Source organism: Hypanus sabinus, chromosome 6 (genome assembly GCF_030144855.1).
Source record: "Hypanus sabinus isolate sHypSab1 chromosome 6, sHypSab1.hap1, whole genome shotgun sequence".
In the NCBI taxonomy this organism is placed as follows: Eukaryota; Metazoa; Chordata; class Chondrichthyes; order Myliobatiformes; family Dasyatidae; genus Hypanus; species Hypanus sabinus.
This window is the reverse complement of record NC_082711.1, coordinates 89,255,756-89,276,845: the sequence shown is the minus strand read 5'-3', so window position 1 is coordinate 89,276,845 and position 21,090 is coordinate 89,255,756. Positions and strand designations below refer to the sequence as shown.

General features: G+C 40.7%; 1 protein-coding gene across 1 annotated transcript in view; it reads left to right on the top strand.

Annotated features, from left to right (window-relative positions):
• Positions 1-21,090, top strand: part of si:dkey-256h2.1 (uncharacterized protein LOC337520 homolog) — a 192,968-nt gene that overhangs the window by 22,329 nt on the left and 149,549 nt on the right. Inside the window, exons 2-3 of the mRNA XM_059972591.1 lie at positions 8,886-9,043; positions 18,690-18,868. Coding sequence (XP_059828574.1) covers positions 8,886-9,043; positions 18,690-18,868 — 337 coding nt within the window. The remainder of the gene's footprint in view (positions 1-8,885; positions 9,044-18,689; positions 18,869-21,090) is intronic.

Sequence of the window (21,090 nt, the reverse complement as noted above, 5' to 3'; positions counted from 1 at the left end):
TATCTGCCATTTCTTTGCCTATTTTCCTAATCTGTCTAAGTCCTACTGTAGCCTCTCTACTTCCACAAAGAGAAATGCCCCTCCCCTATCTTCATATCATCTGCATACTTTGCAACAAAGCCACCAAGTCCATCGTCCAAATCATTGACATATAATGTAAAAGGAATGGGTCCCACCACAGACCCCCATGGAACACCAGTAGTCACTGGCAGCCAGTCAGAAAGGCTCTCTTTATTCCCACTCTTTGCTTCCTGCCAATGAATCAGTACTTTATTCGTGCTAAATCTTCCTGTAATACCATGGTCTTGTAGCTCGTTAAGCAGCCTCATGTGTGGCACCTTATCAAATGCCTTCTGAAAATCCAAGTACACAACATCAACCAATTCTCCTTTGTCCATCCTGCTTGTTACTTCTTCAAAGAATTCTAACAGATTTGTCAGTCAAGATTTTGTCTTTGGCTTGTTTTATCATGTGCCTTCAAATGCTCTGAGACCTCATCCTTAATAATCGACTCCAACATCTTCCCAGCCACCGAGGTCAGACTAACTGGCCTGTAGTTTCCTTTTTTCTGCCTCTCTTCCTTTTTGGAAAGTGGTAGTGACATTTGTAATTTTCGCAAGTGTCTTTCAGAACCATTCCGGAATCTAGGGATTCTTGAAAGATCATTACTAATGCCTCTACAATCTCTTCAGCCACCTCTTTCAGAACTCTGAGGTGCACACCACCTGGTCCAGGTGACTTATCTACCTTCAAACCTTTCAGTTTCCCAACTTCACACGGTTCATGCCCCCCTGACATCTGGAACTTCCACCACACTGCTAATGCCTTTCACAGCGAAGACTGCTGCAAAACACTTACCGTTCATTTAGTATTTTATTGTTCCCCATTAGAATACTTCCACCTATTTGGGATGTATATATCCTGTGCCCTCTGAATTGCTCCCTTAGAACCATAGAACACTACAGCACAGTACAGGCCCTTCAGCCCTCCATGTTGTGCCGACCCATATAATCCTTAAAAAAAGTACTAAACCCACACTACCCCATAACCCTCCATCTTTCTTTCATCCATGTGCCTGTCCAAGAGGCTCTTAAATACCCCTAATGCTTTAGCCACCACCACCATCCCTGGCAAGTCATTCCAGGCATTCACAACCCTCTGTATAAAAAAAAACTTACCCCTGATGGCTCCCCTAAACTTCCCTCCCTTAATTTTGTACATATGCTCTCTGGTGTTTGCTATTGGTGCCCTGGGAAACAGGTACTGACTATCCACCCTATCTATGCCTCTCATAATCTTGTAGACCTCTATCAAGTCCCCTCTCATTCTTCTACGCTCCAAAGAGAAAAGTCCCAGCTCTGCTAACCTTGCTTCATATGACTTGTTCTCCAAACCTGGCAACATCCTGGTAAATCTCCTCTGCACCCTCTCCATAGCTTCCACATCCTTTCTATAATGAGGTGACCAGAATTGAATACAATTGCTTCCAGAAATTCCAGCCATTGCTGCTCTGCTGCCATCCCTGCCAATGTTCTTTACCAATCAATTCAGGCAGACTCCTCTCTTACGCCTCTGTAATTTCCTTTATTCCAATGCTAAACTGATACGTCTGACTTTAGCTTCTCCTTCTCATACTTCAGGGTGAATTCAATCATATTATGATCACTTTTTCCTAAGGGTTTGTTTACCTTGAGCTCTCTAATCAATTCTGGTTCATTGCACAACACCCAATCCAAACTAGGTGATCCTCTAGTGGGCTCATCCTAGGTATCCTCATCCTCATCCAAGCCATCTCCTAGGCAATCTAGAAATTCTCCCTCCTGTAATCCAGCATCAACCTGATTTTTCCAATATACCTGCATGTTGAAGTCTCCCATGACTATTGTAGCATTGCCCTTTTGGCATGCATTTTCTATCTCCCATTGTAATTTGTAGGCCATATCCTTACTACCATTTGAAGGTTTATATACAACTCACATCAAGGTCTTTTTGCCCTTGTAGTTCCTTAGCTCTATCCACAACGATTCAAAACCTTCTGACTCTATGTCACCTCTTTCTAATGATATGAGTTCATTTTTTTTTACCAACAGAACAATGCCACCCCCTCTGCCTTCCTGATTATCCATTCAACACAATGTGTATCCTTAGAGATTAAGCTTCCAGCTATAATTTTTCAGTCATGATTCTGTGATTCCTACAACATCATACCTGCCAACCTTCAACTATGCTGCAAATTCATCTACCTTATTCTGTATACTGCGTGCATTCAGATATAACACCTTCAGTCTTGTATTCACCCTTTTCAATTTTATCGTACCATGCTCAACCTTTTGATTCCTAACTTTTTCTGTGGTCTTTTCAACAACAGCTTCCATGACCTCTCCACTAACTGTTCTGGCTCTCTGATTTCCATCTCTCTGCAACTCTTGTTTAAAACCCACTGTGCAACTTTAACTAACCTTCCCACTAGGATATTAGCCCCCTCTAGTTCAGGTACAAACCATCCCTTTTGTACAGGTCATATCTTCGCTGAAATAAAACTCAATGATCCAAAAATCTTATGGCCTCCCTCCTACACCAACTCCTTAGCCATGTATTAAACTGTATAATCTTCCTAGTTTTCGCCTCACTAGCACATGGCTCTGTTAGCAGTTCTGAGGTCACAACCCTGGAGACCCTGCCCTTTAACTTAGCACCTAACTCCCTGAACTCCCTTTGCAGATCTCGCCATTCATCCTACCCATGTCATTGACACCCACATGGACTATAACAACTGGCTGTTCACCCTCCCACTAAAGAATGCTGAGGATTCGATCTAAGTTATTCTGGACCCTGACGGCCAGGATGCAACTTACCATCTGGGAATCTCATTCTTGCCCACAGTACCTCCTGTCTATTCCCCTAACTGACTAATCCCCTATCATCACAGCGTGCCTCCTGTCTGCACTAGCCTGTGGTAAGTTTATTTGGCATTTAGATTGCAAATGCAGTATTATCTTGAAACAAAGAGGGAGGATGTGGTGTGCTACTGTTGCTTCTTTTTGTGGTTCTGAGAAATCATTCAGCAGTTATGGCATTTAGCCATTAATGGGATGTCTTTTCCCCATGGGGGTATCTAGACTGGTTCATACAGAGAAAAATTGATTAAATTTGGTGTTGCTTGTTGAGCAAACTTGGATAATTGTTGTAAAGAAAGGCTTGTCTGCATATGTTCTAGCACTTCATAGCTTTTATTACTTGACCTGTTCTCCAAGTGTACTTACCCAGCCAGGTAGAATCCATTCTAGTTTGTTGAGGGAACCAAGGGTGAAAATTTCTGTATGATCATAATGTCAGCAGATTGGTGGGTTGCATTTGCTAGATTTTTTTTTGTTCAGGAAGGAGTGTAAGATAAATCAGACAAGTACTATCAGCCTAACACTGGTATTGTGGAAACTTACAGGTATTGATCTGGGACAAATGAATTGAATCTTGAGAAAAATATACAGCGGATAGTTTGAAAACTACCATCAGTTGTAAAATAAAAATATGTAAATGATTATATTCAAGTAAAGAACTCAGAGGATTTTCTGGTAAATTTTAGGCTCTTGGAATTTAAAGGGCGGTAGCCACATAGGGAGATGGACAGGAACGAGATGTACAAGATAGATGGGTTGCATGTGATCAATATACCAGCAGTGAAGTTTGCTTTTGTGACCAGGAAGGGTTTAATCTACATTAGCTGGGGGTAGGACTTGAGAGGGTGAAATCATTGAGAAGATGGGTATGTGCAGCAACCAAAGAGCATAAGCCTAGCAAGCAGTGTAGCCATGTTTACGGTATTAGGACAGATAGTAGCCATGCTTTAAATCACATTTATATCAATGCATGTACTTCAGCAGATAAGCAGACAAACTGAGAATGTGAATTGTCCCTAGGGACTGGGATATTACAGAGGAGAGAAAGGCAGGATGAGCAACTTAATGTTTGCAGATATTGAAACAACAGATTGGCGTGGAGGGGGTGTTGCCTTTTTAATAAAGAGGACATAGCAGCAGTGCTTAGAGACTATATTCTTGGGATTATCTAACAATACCATTTGGGTAGAAATTAGAAGTAAGAAGGGATGGTTGCTTTGGAAGGTTATATAATGGACTCCCCCCAGTAGTCAGTAGGAACTTGATGTAGTTATGAAAGAAGTAGAGAAGTGCTAGTGGGAAATTTCAATTTTCCCAGCATTGTCTGGCCATGCAGAGTCCAAAGGATGTGGAGGGGAAATTTTTGTGGTGCGTTTCAGTTAGTGATGTCACACAGTATGTAGAGGAACCTACTCAAGAATGAACGGTATTGTACCTCCTCTTTGGGAACGAGGCAGGCTAAGTAACTGCACTGACATTTGGGGAACATGTTAGGTCCAATGATCACAATTATTTTAGTTTTGAAATAGTTTTGGAAAAATGATGGAACAGGTCCACATGTTAAATTCCTGAATTGGAACAAGGCCAGTTTTGAGGGCAGTATCTAGGTGGGGTCGAATGGGCGATCCTATTTAAAGGCAAAGGAACAGCTGGCAAGTGGAAGGCTTTTAAAAGTGTTATATCAAGAGTCTAGGGAAAATATGTTCACACTGGGTTGAAGGGTAGACTTACCAAGTTCAGGAAATCCTGGCCGATGAGAAATATCGAGCCTCTAGTCAAGAAAAAGAGGAAGGCATACATCACTCATGGTCAACATGATTTAAATAAATTCCTTGACAAATATATAAAAAGCTTAAGAGGGAAGTTGAAAGAAGTACATACACTATTAGTCTCCCTGAGATTCAGGATCTTGGGGGGGCAAAAAGAGGGTATGAGATGGATTAGATAGGCAGGGTTAAAGATAATCCTAAGAGGTTCTTCAGTTATATTAACTGCAAAAGAGTGACTAGGAAGAGACTGGGTCCTCTTAAAGACTTATGCCTGGAGCTGTAAGGAACGGCCAAGATTTTTAATGTGTATTTTTCCAGATGCCAAGAAAATGAAGGTAATAAGTAGAGAGGTCTTGGAACACATATATATTATGGGGAAGGAGGTATTTGCAGCTTTGAAGCACATTGCGGTGGGCAAACCCTCAGGTCCTGATCAAGTTCACCCCAGGCCAGGCAGGAAATGAGGAAAACCCTTATAGAGATAATTATTTTGTTATTAGCCGCCGGCAAAGTTCCAGTGGACTGAACACTAATGAATGTTTTTCAGTTGTTCAAAGGAATACGACAGGCCAGATATCTACAGGCTGATGATCCTGACTTCAGTTGTAAGAATATTACTGGAGGGAATTTTGAGGGACAAGATCGACCATCACTTGGATAGTTAAAGCTTAATTAGGGATAGTCAGCATGGTTTTGTTCATAGGAGGTCATGTCTGAGGAATTGTTTTTGGAAGAGGTATAAGGAAATGTATAATGGTAGGGTAGTGGATGTTGTTCATTTGGACTTTGTCAAGGTTAGGACTCATGGATTCAGGGGGAGCTAGCAAGATGAATTCAGAATTAGCCTGATGGTAGGAAGGGTGATGGATTTCAACTTAGGTGACTCTGAGTGAAGATTTTGGACACTCAAACCAAGATAGGACCTACACAGTGACTAGCAGGGCACTGATGAGTGTTGTAGAACAGAGGGACCTGGCAATACAAGTGCAGTTTGCTGAAATGTGTCATACAATAGGCAGGGTAGTGAAGGAAGCGTTTAGCATGCTGGCCTTCATCAGTCAGGCCATTATGTTTATGAGTCGGGACAATATGTTGCAGTTATGGAAGTCATTGGTGTAACTGCATTTTCAGCATTGTGTACAGTTTTAGTCATCCTCTGATTGTCAAGCTGGAGAGGGTGCAGAAGAGATTTATAAGGATTCTGCCTGGACTAGATGGCCTGAGTTAGGCAGAGATCGGCCATGATGGGTACTTATTCCCAGGAGTGGAGGAAATTTAGGGGTGACCTCTTAGTAGTTTAAAATCATGAGAAGGATAAGATAGATGGTCATAGTTTCTCCCCCGGAGTTGGGAAGTCTAGAATTAGATGGGACAAGAACAATATAAGAGGAAAGAGATTTAAAAGATACCTGAGAGGTAGTTTCTTTACACAGAGGGTAGTGAGAACTTGGAATGAACCGCCAGAAGTGGTTGAGATGGATACCATTTCAACATTTAAGAGGCATTTGAATAAGTACATGGAGGGGAAGGGCATGATGGGTTTGCATAGTAGGGAAATTAAGGGTGATGAGGAAAAGGCAGGTATGTGGAGATGAGTTTATGGCCAGATCATCCGTGATCTTATTGAATGGTGGAACAGGCTCAACAGGCCAGAAGGCCTATTCCTGCTCCTATTTCTTATGTTATGGGCCAATTGCAGGTAACTGGGACTAGCAGGGAGGCTGCTGTGGTCCACATGGATCAGTTGGGCTGAAGAGTCTGTTTCTGTGCACTGTATGACTCCATGACTATTCATTTATGACTTGCAGCTTTTATTACTTCTTTCCTCCTCTGCCACCTTCAACAAATCCTCCAAATCAAGTGAAGACCACTGAATTAAATGATATCCTCCCCAAAGTCGAATCATTGGTGTTTGGATGAATACACGTTGAGACACACCATCAATGTTAAACCATTCTCCATCATGTTGAAGAGACTTGCTATTTGTCCTGATCCTGGTACTGATCCCATAATGCTATAAATTTATTGTATCTTCCATCTTGTCCAGCTCCGCCTGCAACTAGTTAATTCCTGTTAAGAGCTCCATTACTAGAAACAATTAGGTCGAGCTCAAACAATTTGACAATACTTCAATGTGTTTTGAGACAGATCGCTTACTCATTTTCTGGTACCTATGATAACTTTATTTCAGGCTTTGTGTGAGTTCCTTGTCACTTGCTATGTTTTGTGCCTTCCATAAACTACCAGATCTCAGTTGCTTTTGATCAAGTTGAGTTAAATTGGTCATGGTCTTGCAGATTTCCTCCTCTGCTTGTTTGTCTCCACATTCAACAGATTCTGTAAGGATATTTCAGAGAAATAGTTTTCTGTTAACAGAGATGTATGCTCACATTTGTCTTGTATAGCCAGATCACTCTTTGATCCATGGCTACAAACTGATGTAAATTCCTCCTTTTCCTCATACTGACTGTCATGTTCTTTCGTCTCTACAGTTCCCCTGATTTTTCTGATTCTGCATTCAGTGTTTCAGTCCTGATGAATTCAACATACTTCTTAATTTGAATGCAATACTATTTCCATACTGTATCAAGCACAGTTTTATAGTCATAGCATTTTTACTTTCACACTTCTGGAAATTCCACAGGATTCTTATTTGTATTAGTTTTAGGGAGAAGCGAATTTATCATTAACTGCTTTCAGACATATACATTAGCTCGGTTTTTTTTAGTAATGAGAAAAGCAATGGAGATAAATAATTGATGGAAAAACAAAAGGGTAAGGAGGACCCATTAGCAAGCTGATTATTAGGAATGTCTTGGGAAGGATGTGGTGTTTTTAGCTGGCCTAAAGCAGGGGTTCCCAACCTTTTTTATGCCATGGATGAATACCAATAAGCAAAAAGTCCGTGGACCCCAGGTTGGAAACCTCTGGAAGGGACAGGAGTAGCTTTTGAGATTCCTGCTCCCCAGTTTTTTTTTGTTGGAACACTGTAGTTCCCTGAAATAAAATGGGAACAATAATATCTTTTCACCAATTCTTCTCAATCTTAGAACGTGTTCCACTTCTGATGGGAATGAAGATTTCCTCATCTTCCATTCCAGACACCTTTCCTCAATGTTTGAGAAAGCTAAGATGGATTGGGACTGATGCAGGGTTTTGACTCAAAACATCAACATTTTCTTTCCATCCACTGATGTTGCTCACCTCACTGAGTTCTTCCAGCAGATACTTGGTTGCAATAAATTCCATTTTATTTATAAAAGAAAAATATTCATCTAGGGCTTCATCACACACAGATTAGAGCAAGGTCTATTTACAAAGAGGGAAAGATCAGAACAATTGAGTGGAAAGGCAGATATGAAAAGGGATATGATAGAAAAAATACAGTGTTAACCAACATGCCATGAAGGAGATTATTGTTAATTGCCTTGTATCTGGAATTTAAAATAATTTAGTTGTTGATATAGGCCCTAAACATCGCACATGTATTTTGGAACATCAGTGCAATCATGTTATTTTATTGAGAATAAGTTCTTCTTTGTCCCAGTTGGAATGATATACTATATTGCATTCTGTACCTATATCAATAACACTGGGACTGTTTTGTTGTCTTGAAATGACTGTTGGGTTTACAAATAAAAAGAACCATATAAAATCCTTCTGTTGCGGATGCAGAATTGTTAAGATTTTCTGTTTTCTTAATTGTCTAATGATTAATTGTAAGGTTTCTTACATGTATTTGCTTGGTGGATGGATAATGAAGAAAGAACCAACAAAGTTCAAAAATAAGCTTGATTAACAATTCTGCTATATTTATCCTACTTCTCACCTTATACATTTTCACAAAATGTTTCTTGGCAAGATGATGGCATTTTCGTCTGCAGCTAAAGTTACTGGAAATATGAATGCTGTGTACCTGTTGTCCGTCTACATCCTTTGTGCTTTATGTTCTTCTCCGTTTCCCAGTCAATGTATCTTTGTTTCTGTTTTACTTTGCTAACAATCCAAATCCTGGAATAATTGTTAAAATAATTAATTACATAGATTTGCTATTTTGTCACTTAATTGTTGTTATTAAGCTTTTTCATATAGCTTGTATGTATATTTTACTGTTTAAAAAGTGTAAAATGTCTGTTCAATGTAATAACAAAACTTTTCAGCCTGATCAAATTACCAATACATGATGACTACATTCTTAACATTGTTGTATTAACCACAGAGTTAAGGACATCGAAAGAATTAAGGACTTGCTTTCTCGACTTCATTTTGTACCGATTCCTGTGTTCGCTCTGGGTAACTGGATCCCTACTGTCTTCTATTCCTGGAGATGTCAGGGGCTCAACTGTGGATTCTCTCAAGTCGTTTTCACTTCAGCAGGTATAACAAATACTTTATGGACTGAAGTGCTTATGTTGAATGTTCATAATTATTTGGCACTAAAATAATTGAAAGATTTTGACATTTTCAACTTTTTAAGAGTCATAGAGCACTACAGCACAGATACAGACCATAAGACATACTGTAGGAGCAGAGTTAGGCCAGTCTGCCCTGCCGTTCCATCATGACTGATTCATTATCCCTCTCAACCCCGTTCTCCTGCCTTCTCCCATAACCTTTGATGCCATGACTAATCAAGAAACTATCAACCTCTGCTTTAAATATACTCAATGACTTAGCCTCCTCAGCTGTCTGTGGAAATGAATTCCACAGATTCACTATACTCTGGCTAAAAAAATTCCTCCTCACCTCTGTTCTAAATGGACATCCTTCTATTCTGAATTAATTTAAACCCTCCCCAACAGCTTTAGCAAACCTGCCCACAAGGATATTGCTCCCTCTTGGGTTCAGGTGTAACCCAACCATCTGAGCATAAGACATAGAAGCAGAATTAGGCCATTCAGCCCATCAAGTCTACTCTGCCATTCCATCATGGCTGATTCTGGATCCCACTTAACCCCATCCACCTACCTTCTCGCCTTATCCTTTGATGCCTTGACCAATCAGGAAACTATCAACTTCCGCCTTAAATAAACACATGGACTTGGCCTCAACCACTGTGTGTGGCAGGGCATTCCACAGCATCATTGCTCTCTGGTTAAAGTAAGTCCTTCTTATCTCTGTTCTAAAAGCTCATCCTTGAATTGTGAGGCTATGCCTTGTAGTTGTGGATACCCCCACTACAGGAAACAGCCTGTCCATATCCACCTCATCTAGTCCTTTCAACGTTCAGTTGGTTTCATTGAGATCCCCTACATTCTTCTAAATTCCAGAAAGCATAGGCCCAAAGCTGTCCATTTTGTGCAGGTCATCCCTTCCCCAGAAGAGATCCTACTGATCCAGAAATCTGAAACTTGACCCTTAAACCAATTCATCAGCTATGTATTCATCTGCCAAATCATCCTATTCTTACCCCCACTGGCTCGTGGCACAGGCAGCAGTCCAGGGATTACTACCCTGGCGATCCTGCTTTTCAGCTTTCTGCCTAAATCCCTATATTCTTTCTTCAGGAACTCCTCCCTTTTCCTGCCTATGTCGCTGGTACCAATATGTACCACAACTTCCGCTTGCTTACTCTCCCTCTTTAGAACGCTGTGGACTCGATTCGAGTCATCCCTGAAGCTTGCACCTGAGAGGCATCACGCCATCCGGACGTCTCTTTCACCTCCACAGAACCTCTAACTATGGAATCCCCTGTCCCTACTGCACTGCTCTTAGTCCTCCGTGTCCTTCTGACCCACAGAGCCACACACGGTACCAGAAATCTGACCACTGTAACTTTCCTCTGCTAGACCATCTCCCCAACAGTACCCAAAATGGTATACCTGTTGTTGAAGGGTATGGCCACAGGGGTTCTCTGCATTGCCTGCCTATCCCCTATCCCCCTCTTACTGATCACCTAGTTAACTATGGTTTGCACCTTGGGTGTAACTAACCCTCTTCGACTTACCTAGTCCATACCAAATTGATATTCTACCCAGTCCCATTGACTTGCACTTTGTCCTTAGTCCTGCGTACCCCTCCCATCTATGTACTTATCTAAACTCCCCTTAAGTGTTGCCATTGAATCCGCATCTGTCACTTCCACTGGCAGCTTGTTCCACGCTCCCACTGGTCCCTGAGTGATGGTTTCCCCAAGTTCCCCTTAAATATTTCATTTTTCACCTTTAACCTATGACCTCTAGTTCTAGTCTCACCCAACCTTAGTAGAACAAGTCAGCTTGCATTAACCCTATCTATTGCCCTCAATTTTATATACCTCTACCAATTCTCCCCTCATTCTCCTATGCTGCAGGGAATAAAGTCCATCTGCAATTTCCCAGTCCAATTTTCCACCTGGTCCGAAGCTTTCATAGCCTTTCTCGCTATCCATTCCATTCCAGTCTTGGTGTCATCCACAAATTTGCTAATACTGTTTACCACGTTATTATCTAGATCACTGATACAAATGAAAAGCAGATCCAGCACTGGTCCCTGTGGCACACCACTAGTCACAGGTCTCCAGTCAGAAGGGCAACCATCTAGTACCACTGTCTGGCTACTCTCCCACTAAGCCAGTATCAAATCAGTTTACTACATCACCCTGAACATCAAGCAAACAAGATCTCTTCACCAGCCTCCAATGTGGGGCTTTGCTAAAGTCCATGAAGACAGCATTCATTGCCTTTCCTTCATTAACTTTCCTGATAACCTCCTCAAAAAACTCTACAAGATTGGTTAGACATGACCACACACAAACCATGTTGACTATCCCTAATCAGACCCTGTCTATCCAGATATTTCCCTTTAGAATACCTTACAATGATTTACCCACCACTGATGTCAAACTTTCCAGCCTGTAGTTTGCTTATTCTTAGAGCTTTTCTTGAACATGAAACATTAGCTATCCTCCTGTCCCCCGGCACTTTCCCTGTGGCTAACGACATTTTAAGTACTCTGCCAGAGTCCCTGCAATTTCTGCACTAGCCTCCCATAAGATGCAAGGGCACACTCTCCATCTCTGGGGACTAATCCACCCTAATTTGCCCCAAGTCAGCAAGCATCTCCATTCTGTAATCCATATTTATTTATTGACTTACAGTGTGGAGTAGGCCCTTTGAGACACACTGCTCAGTAAACCCCCAATTCAATCTTAGCCTATTTCCAATCAAGCGACCATTTACAATGACCAGCTAACCTACCAACCAGTTCATCTTTAGACTGTGGGAGGAAAACAGAGCACCCTGAGGAAATATACACAGTTACTTGGAAAATGTACAAACTCCTGACAGCTGTAGGAATTGAACCCCAGTGGCGTGTACTGTAAAGCATTCTGATAACTACTATACAACCTCACTGCTGTTTTGCCTCAGTTCTATAGAATCTAGTCCATCTCCCAAGTAAATATAGATGCAAAAAAAAATCAATTTAAGATCTCCCCCATATTTTCATTATCCTATAAATAAATAGTATAGACTATAAATAAAAACATTAAATTGAGTGCATTAAAAAAGCTTGTTAAATTTAGAAAACTAAACATCTCATTCCAAGTTATTGAAATAGTTAAAGCATAGCTAACTGATACAATAACTTCAATTATGACAATGCTATTTGTTTTTAGAATGACAAGTGTTTACATATATTCAGGAGCTATCTTTTTCTTACAAATTCAGCCCATGTAACATTAATGCAAAACTTTATGCAATAACTTTCATATATCAGATGTCTCACTGCTCATGTTTCATATGTCATAATGTAATTTTTTTTCAGTTCACATTGTTCAAATTGCACTGGGATTTACAGTTTCACTCCATCTCTGCACAAAAGATTTTTCATTTCCCTTGATAACTTACCCAATCCTAGCACTCTGTTTGTCAATACCCATTGCTTCCGATAAGCTATTTCATAGTTTCCTTGCTTCTACCTTTAGGATTTCATTTCCTATCAATTTCTTGCTTTCTTCCCAACCATTCCCCTGATACAGTAGATCTGTCACTAATATACTGTGCATGATTGCTTTTTGTCTGCTACCAAAATGAGTTTAGCCACCTGGAGACATCTCTTTCTCAACAATGCAATGATGCATTTTTTTCTCTCTAGATCTAGGACTTTCAGCTGCTTAATTTTTCTTCTTCCCTTGTTCCAGACTAAACTTTATTATTCTGTAGCATTTCTTTCATTACTCTTCAACTGGAAGTTTATTTCCTCCATGAAATCTGCCAGTTTATCCAATATGTTCCCAATAGAAATTCTGACCACAAGGCTACTTTTCGGTTACAAAAGCCCAGAAATTGGTCAGTGCTTACAATGATATATTAAACTGTTGGTAAATGGCATGCCAATTATGTTCTTGGACAAGGAGGGGTGGAAGCAAATTCTTTGAATATTTTAAGGCAATGGGAAATAGATAAGCAAGTGGGTGAAATGTCACTACAGGTAAACATGAATGCAGAGCTGAGGTTACAATAAGATCATCCAAGATCTTACTGTAAAGTAGAGAAGGCACCTGGAACTAAGTACCTCTTCCTGATAGCAATTGTTTATCAGTATATATTCCCACCAGTGACTTCTTTCTCTTGCTATTTATTATGAACTTGACTTTATTGCCATGTGTACAATCCAGAGAGGTTCAAGTGCAATGAAAAATGTGATTGTTGCAGCAACACAGACATGTAGGTATTGACAACACACACAACGTTCAAAGTAACGGTTATTTTCAAGCTACATTTACTGACACCATATATAACCCTAAGACTCTTTCTTGTGGGCATACTCAACAAATCTATGGAATAATAACTATAACAGAATCAATGAAAGATGGCCCAGCTGGAAGTTCAACCAGAGTGTAGAAGACAACAAATTCTGTAAATGCATAAAGAAAAGATAATAATAAATAAATAAGCTATAAATATCAAGAACATGAGATGAAGAGTCCTTGACAGTTGAGTCCATTGGTTATGGAACCATTTCAATGATGGGCAAATGAAGTTGAGTGAAGTTATCCCCTTTGGTTCAAGAGCCTCATGGTTGAGGGGTAGTAACTGTTCCTGAACCTGTTGGTGTGAGTCCTGATTGTACTTTCTTCTTAATTGTACCTTCTTCCTAATTGCAGCAACGAGAAGAGAGCATGTCTTGGGTCTTTGGGGTTGCTGATGATGGATGCTGCTTTCCTGTGACAGCATTTGATGTAGATGTGTTCAGTGATTGTTGGGGATTTACTGTGATGGACTGGGCCAAAGTATCCATTAATTTTTGTAGGATTTTCTGTTTAAGGGCAGTGGTGTTTCTATTCCAGGCTGTGATGCTCTCCACTACACATTTATAGAAATATGTCAAAGATTTGGACCCTAATGCAGATCTACACAAGCTCCTAAGGAATTAGAGGCACTGCTGTGCTTTCTTCGTAATTGTACTTATGTGCTGTGTAGGTCCTTCAAAATAGCAACACCTAAGAATTTAAAGTTGTAATCCTCCCCACCTCCAATCTTCTGAAGAGGACTGGCTCATGGACCTCCGGTTTCCTTCTCCTGAAGTCTATAATCAGCTCCTTGGTCTTGCAGACCTTGAGTGAGTTGATATGACATCACTCAGCCAGATTTTCAATATATAAATTATACAAGACTATTAAGAAAGAAAGGAAAAAACTGTACCAAAATAAGGCCATAGTGCAAAAGGAAAACAGAGACAAGTCCATAGTAGTGCAAGAGATGGTCTGCAGTATTCCGTTACTGAGGTGGGGTTAGGGTTCTGCAGGTTGGTTAAAGAACCTGGTAGTTGTAGAGAAGTGGCTGTTCCTGTACTTGGTGGTGAGGGACTTCAGGCTTCTGGACCTCCTGCCTGACAATAGCAGCCACAATGGGCATGATCCAGATGACGGAGATCCCTGATGATAGATGTCATCTTCTTGAAGTAGCACTCACCCGAATTGATTTTATATGCTGATCTACTGAGTCAAGTTAATTTCCCACACTGCACTATTTCATCCTCTTAATAGTGCCATAGTACCTACTCTTCTTGAAGCTAAACACCCCATCTCCCCTTCCAATGGCGTCACACCACATTCTCTTGCTTTCTTCCTATTCTACTATGATCTCTTGTCTTGGAATGTTCAGTTTCTTGGCTTTGTAAACATGTCTGCTTTGGCTGTCAAATCATTCCCATTTATTTCTAATTGTGCCTTTAATTTAACTATCTTGTTACAAATGGCTCAGTGAGGAGAGGCAGAGGCTCAGGTAAATTTCTGGTAAGTTTCTTTCTTTCTAATTGCAGTTAGAGCAGTAGGAATACCAGTCAGGACAGTGAGGTGCTCCTAGTTGGATGTGGGAAAACAGGGAGACCTCCAGTGTCCCTGACAACCACACCTGCAAGAAGTTCATGCAGCTGCAGATTCTTAAAGACTGAGTTAGCGAACTGGAGTTCGAGCTGGGTACACTCGGGATCATTCAGGAGGCTGAGGGGTTGATTGACAGGTGATACATGGAGGTAGTTACACCAAAGGTGCAGGACAGGGGTAACATGGTGACCATAAAGAGAGGGAAAGGAGATAAGTAGCCAGTACTAGTCATTCCTCTCAGTACTGCTGAGGGGCCGGGGGAGAACCAGCAGATGAATGCCACAGCAGTCAGGTCTCTGGCTCTGTGGCTCAGAAAGGAAATGGGGCAGAAGAGGGGAGCGGTAATGACCGTGGATTCAATAGCTACTGAAACAGACAGAAGAGTATGTGGATGTGAAAGAGACTCCCAGATAGAATTTTGCCTCCCAGGTGCCAAGGTCAGTGACCCTTTAGGTCAGTTCCACAGCATTCTTTAGGGGGAGTGTGAGCAGCCAGATGTCAAGGCACATATTGGTACGATGACATAGGTAGGAAAAGGGATAAGGTTCTGAAGAGAGAATATAGAGAACTAGGATGTTTGCTGAAAAGAATGACCTCTGTATTAGTAATCTCTGGATTGCTGCCTCTGCTGTGCACCATGAGGGAAAGATTGGGATGACCAGGCAAATAAATGTGTGTGTAAATAACTGGTATTGGTGGCAGTGTTTCAGACTTATGGATCATTGGGATCTCTTCTGGGACAGATATGACTTGTTCAAAAGCGATGGGTTACACCTGGACTGGAGGGGGCCATTAACCTTGTGGCAGGTTCACTAGAGCTGTTGGTATGAATTTAAACTAGTTTAGTAAGAGGTTGGGAACCAGACTGATAGGTCAAAGAATGAAGTAGTTGTTGGAAAGGTAGATGCATCTGTAGAGAGATTATGAGGAATGATGGGCAGTAGCAAGGGGATAATTTCAGTGAGTTGGATGGGTTGAAATGAGTCTATTTTAATGTGAGAAGGATAAGGAACAGGGGTGATGAGCTTAGAGCATGGTACTATGAAGTTGTGGCCTTTATGTAGACTTGGCTTTTACAAGGACAAGAATGTCTGCTAGATATTCTAGGATTTACATGTTTCAAAAGTGACAGGAGGGAGGTAAAAGAGGTGGAGGAGTGTCATTGCTAATCAGCTGCAGAAAGGGAGGAGGTTCTGGAGGGGTCACCTATTGAGTCAGTGTAAGTCAAAGTTAGAAACAGGAAGAGAGAATGTCTCTAATAGGAGTATTCTGTAGACCTGCAATAGCAGCATAGACACTGAGGGGCAGATTGGTAGGTGGATTTTTGAAAAGGTGCAAAAATAACAGGATTGTTGTCATGGGTGATCAGCTTCCCTAATACTGATTGACAACTCCTCAATGCAAATGATTTAGATGGGGTGGAATTTGTTAGTTATGTCTGGGAAGGATACCTGACACAATATGTAGACAGACTGACTAGAGGAGAGGCCATACAGGATCTGGTACTAGGCATTGAACCTTGTCAGGCAACAGATCTTCCAGTGGGTGAACATTTTGGAGACAGTTACCACAACTCCCTGACCTTTGCCACAGCCTTGCAGATGGATAGGAGCAGATGGTATAGGGAAGTATTTAAACGTGTGAGGGGGAATTATGATGCTATTAGGCAGGAACTTGGGAGAGTAAATTGTGAAATGATATACTTATGGAAACGCACAACCAAAATGTGGACATTGTTTAGAGAACACTTGCATGATGCTCTGGATTAGTATGTTCCATTGAGGCAAGGAAAGGATAGTATGGTGGGAGAACCATGGTTGACAAGAGAGGTGGAGCTTCTTTTCAAGAAGAAGAAAGAAGCACGCTTAAGGTTAAAAAAAGCAAGGACAAGATAGGCTCTGTAGAGTTACAAGGTAGCCAGGAAAGAGCTTAAGACAGGACTTATAAGAGCTCGAAGTGGACATGAGAAGGTCTTGCCAGGTAGGACTAAGGAAACCTCAAAACATTCTACACATATGTGAAAATGAGGAGGTTGACTAGAGTGAGGGTAGGACCGATCAGTGATAAAAGAGGCAATGCGCCTGGAGTCAGAAGAGGTAGGGAAGGTCCTTAATGAATACCTTGCTTCAATCAGGTCAGTGTTAACAGAGTAATATAATGGAGCATGTTGACAATAAGAAAGAGAATGCACTGGAACTTTTGGAAGCCATTAGGATAGATTAGTCCTCAGGGCTGGACTATATATACCCCAGCTTACTACAAAAAGTGAGGGAAGAAATTAATGTTCTCTTGGTGATGATCTTTGTGCTTCATTGGCAACGAGTCATGCCAGAGGATTGGAAGATGGGAAATGTTATTACTCTGTTCAAGAAAGGTAATAGGGATAATACTGGTGGACAAACTATTGGAGGGGATTCTTAGAGTGTTTGGAGAAGCTTAGTCTGATTATGGATAGTCAATGTGGCTTTGTGAGGGATGAGTTGTGCTTCACAAGCTTGATTGAATTTTTTGAGGAAAGGACAAAACAGATCGATGAAGGCAGAGCAGTGGATGCGGTATATATGGATTTTAATAAGGTATTTGATAAGGTTCCCCATGGTAGATTTATTCAGAAGTTCAGAAGGCATGGGATGCAGGAAAACAGGGCTGCGTGGATTCAAAATCAGTGTGCCCACAGAAGGCAGAGATAGTATTGGATGGAACATACTTTGTTTTGTTTTGTGGGAATCTGTTCTGGGACCCCTGCTCTTTGTGATTTTTGTAAGTTACTTGGATGAAGAAATGGAAGGGTGGGTGAGTAAGTCTGGCAGATGACACAAAGGTTGCTGGTGTTCTGGGTAGTGTAGAACAAGGGTTCCCAACCTTTTTTATGCCAAGGACCTCTACCATTAACCGAGGGGTCCATGGATCCCAGGTTGGGAACCCTGGTGTAAAAGGTTGTTATACATTACAACAAGATATTGACAGGATGCAAAGCTGGGCTGAAAAGTAGCAGATGGAGTTCAATCCTGAAAAGTGTAAACTAATTTACTTTGGAAGGCCAAACCTTAAGGTAGAATTCAGGGTTAATGATAGGATTCTTAACAGAGTGGAGGAACGGGGGGAATCTTAAGGTTCACTTCCATAGATTCCTCAAAGTTTCAGTGCAAGTTGATAGAGTGGTTAAGAAGGCATATGGTGAGTTAGCCTTCATTAGACAGGGGATTGAATTCGAGATCTGTGAGGTAATAGTGCAGTACAAATAAAACTGATTAAACACTTTGACTATTCTTCTTGTCTTATAGGAAGCTTTAGAGGGTGCAGAGGAGATTTACCAAGATAAAGCCTGGATTAGAGAGCATGAGTGATGATAGGTTAAGTGAGCGAAGATGTTAAGAGGCATAGCTCAAGTAGATAGCCAGAGACTTTTTCCTCGGGGTGCAAATGACTAATACAGGGTCATAACTTTGAGTTGTTGGGAGGAAAGTATAGGGGCATGTCAGAAGCAGGTTTTTAAACATAGAAAATAGTAGCTAGATGATGGATAATTAATTGTAATCTCAGCTCCCCTTCCCTGTTGACTTTTGACATTAACATAGAACTGATAAGGAAAAATGAATCTCAGGGTTGTATATGGTGACATATATGTATCCTGATAATAAAATTTACTTTGAACTTTGAAATAATTTGGTCTGCATCAACATGCATCACTCTTTTTATGACATTTTATTTCAGAATTAAGAATGACAATTGTTGGCAAACGACTGGATGCAAGGTACGATTGGATAATGAAAAGTTGGAAATCCATGCCATATACTCTCAGGGATGGTGGAGATGGTTGTGATATTACCCCTGCAGTAAAAGGTGCTGTGGCTTTGGTGTCTGCTGAAGGGAACTGTTCATACTTCACAAAGGTACTACTTAAAATTATTTCCTCCTGTAAGATTCTATACTGCAGAGGTTCCCAGCCCGGAATTTGGGTTATCTTGATTACAGAGACTCAGTGAGACTTTAATAATTGAGTTAGAAGATTAACATAAATAAAATAAATAACACATTTGGCAGACTATTTGCCCTGGCTGAAGGTTGTTATTGGTGTCAGGTATTTTCCATGACATCTCTGACTCCAAAGAAGCAGCTTGCGACATCAGCAAAGGTTTTTGAGTTGGGGCAATGTGTAGTCAGATCAGGTCAGGCTTTCATTCAAAATGGTTGAAAGCACAACTTTTATTGGGTTTATGCTTGTAACTGCATCCCAGGGCAATAGTTTTTATTCCAGTTGCTAAATCCTATTTTTCTATAGAAACATGTGGTTAACTGGTAGTGAGTTCATTACCTACGCAACAACTTCCCCAAGTTTACACATCGAGTCAAAGACTCATAACGTAGTACAGCATGGGAACAGGCCCTCAGGTGCAATTCCTCGTTGACCAAGATGCCCATCTAAGCAGGTCGCAGTTGACCATGCTTGTCCCATATCCCTCCAAACTTTTCTTGTCCAAATATTTTTAAACATTGTTAATATCTCTGCCTCAACCACTTCCTTTGGCAGCTTGTTCCAGATATGCACCACACACATTGTGTAAAGAAGTTGCCCCCAGGTCCCTTTTAAATCTTTCCCCCTCACCATTAACCTATGCCCTATAATTTTTGATTTCCTTTCCCTCGGAAAAAGACGGTGTGCATGCATCTGTGGCCCTCATGCTTTTATACACATCTATAAGGTCACCCCTCCATCTCCGATGCCCGAAGGAATTATGTCCGGGTCTGCCCAGTCTGTCCCTATAACTCAGACCCTTAAATCCTGGCAATCTACTCTCAAATCTTCATCTCACTTAGTACAGCATTATGTCACCTTTCATATAGTAGCTTAGCCAAAACCATCAAAATCAGAATTTTTTTTTATTATCATCAAATTGTGTGACGTGTAATTTGATTTATGACAGCAGTACGGTGTAAAAAAATTATTGCAAATTTTCGAGATAAATTAATCTCAAAGATTAATCTTAGTGCAAAAAAAGAAGGAATAAGAGATAGTGTTCATACATTCTCCAAGAAATTTCACCAAGGTCAAGTACAACTACAATATAATGACCCAACTCTTATAGTCAGTGACTGATGAAGATCAGTGTGCCAGCTACCTCCCTTATTAACTTGTCTACCTGTGATGCCACTTCCAGGGAATGAATTAATTGCTTTCTTTAATTCCTCTGTCTACAACATCACCCAAAGTCATACCTTTCAGTGTGAAAGTTCTACCCTGTTCTAGCTTCCTAAAACTGCAGCACCTCATACTTATCTTAATTGAGTGCTATTTGCCATTTCTCAGCCCACTTGCCTAGCAAATCAAGCTCCCTGTAATTTTTGATAATCTTATTCATTATATTGATATCTTCTACATTAATGCTATTTCCTGACTTACTAACCATACCTTGTACATTCTCATCCGATTAATTTATGTAAATGACTTAATTACATTCTCATCCAAATTTTTATATAAATGGATGAACAACAATGGGCCTGGGCCCAAAACCTGAGGCACACTACTTATCATAGGTCTCCAGTCTGAAAGCTATGATTCAATCATCATCCTCTGCTTCACCAATTATGTATCTGCTTAGCCAACTCTCCTTGGATTTTATGTAATCTAACCTTTAAGACCAGCCTTAAAACTAGCTTTAAAACTAGTCTCTGGTGGTGCCCTTAATTGGTTTCACTCTTATATCTTAGAGAGAATTTTTTTTTTGTCTGTCTTGGAGACCAATTTTCTAAGAGATACAATTATACCTTTTTCTATTGCTCAGGGAAGCTCCCTCTGCCAGCATTCTTGAAGTCTGAAAAATGGCAAATGTCATTCCACCAGTTAAGAAGGGAGGAAGGCAAAAGAAAGAACTTCGGTGGTTAGAAAGATGTTGGAGTCTAATTAAGGATGAAGTTTTGGGGTATTTGGAGGTACATGATAAAATAGCATGGCTTTCTAAAGGGGAAATCTTGCTTGATGAATCTGTTGGAATTCTTTAAAGAAGTAATAGGCAGGATAGACAAAGTGTCAGTGAATGTTGTTTATTCAGATTTTCAGAAGGCCTTTACAAGGTGCTGAACGTGAGGCTGCTTATCAAAATAAGAGCCAATGGTA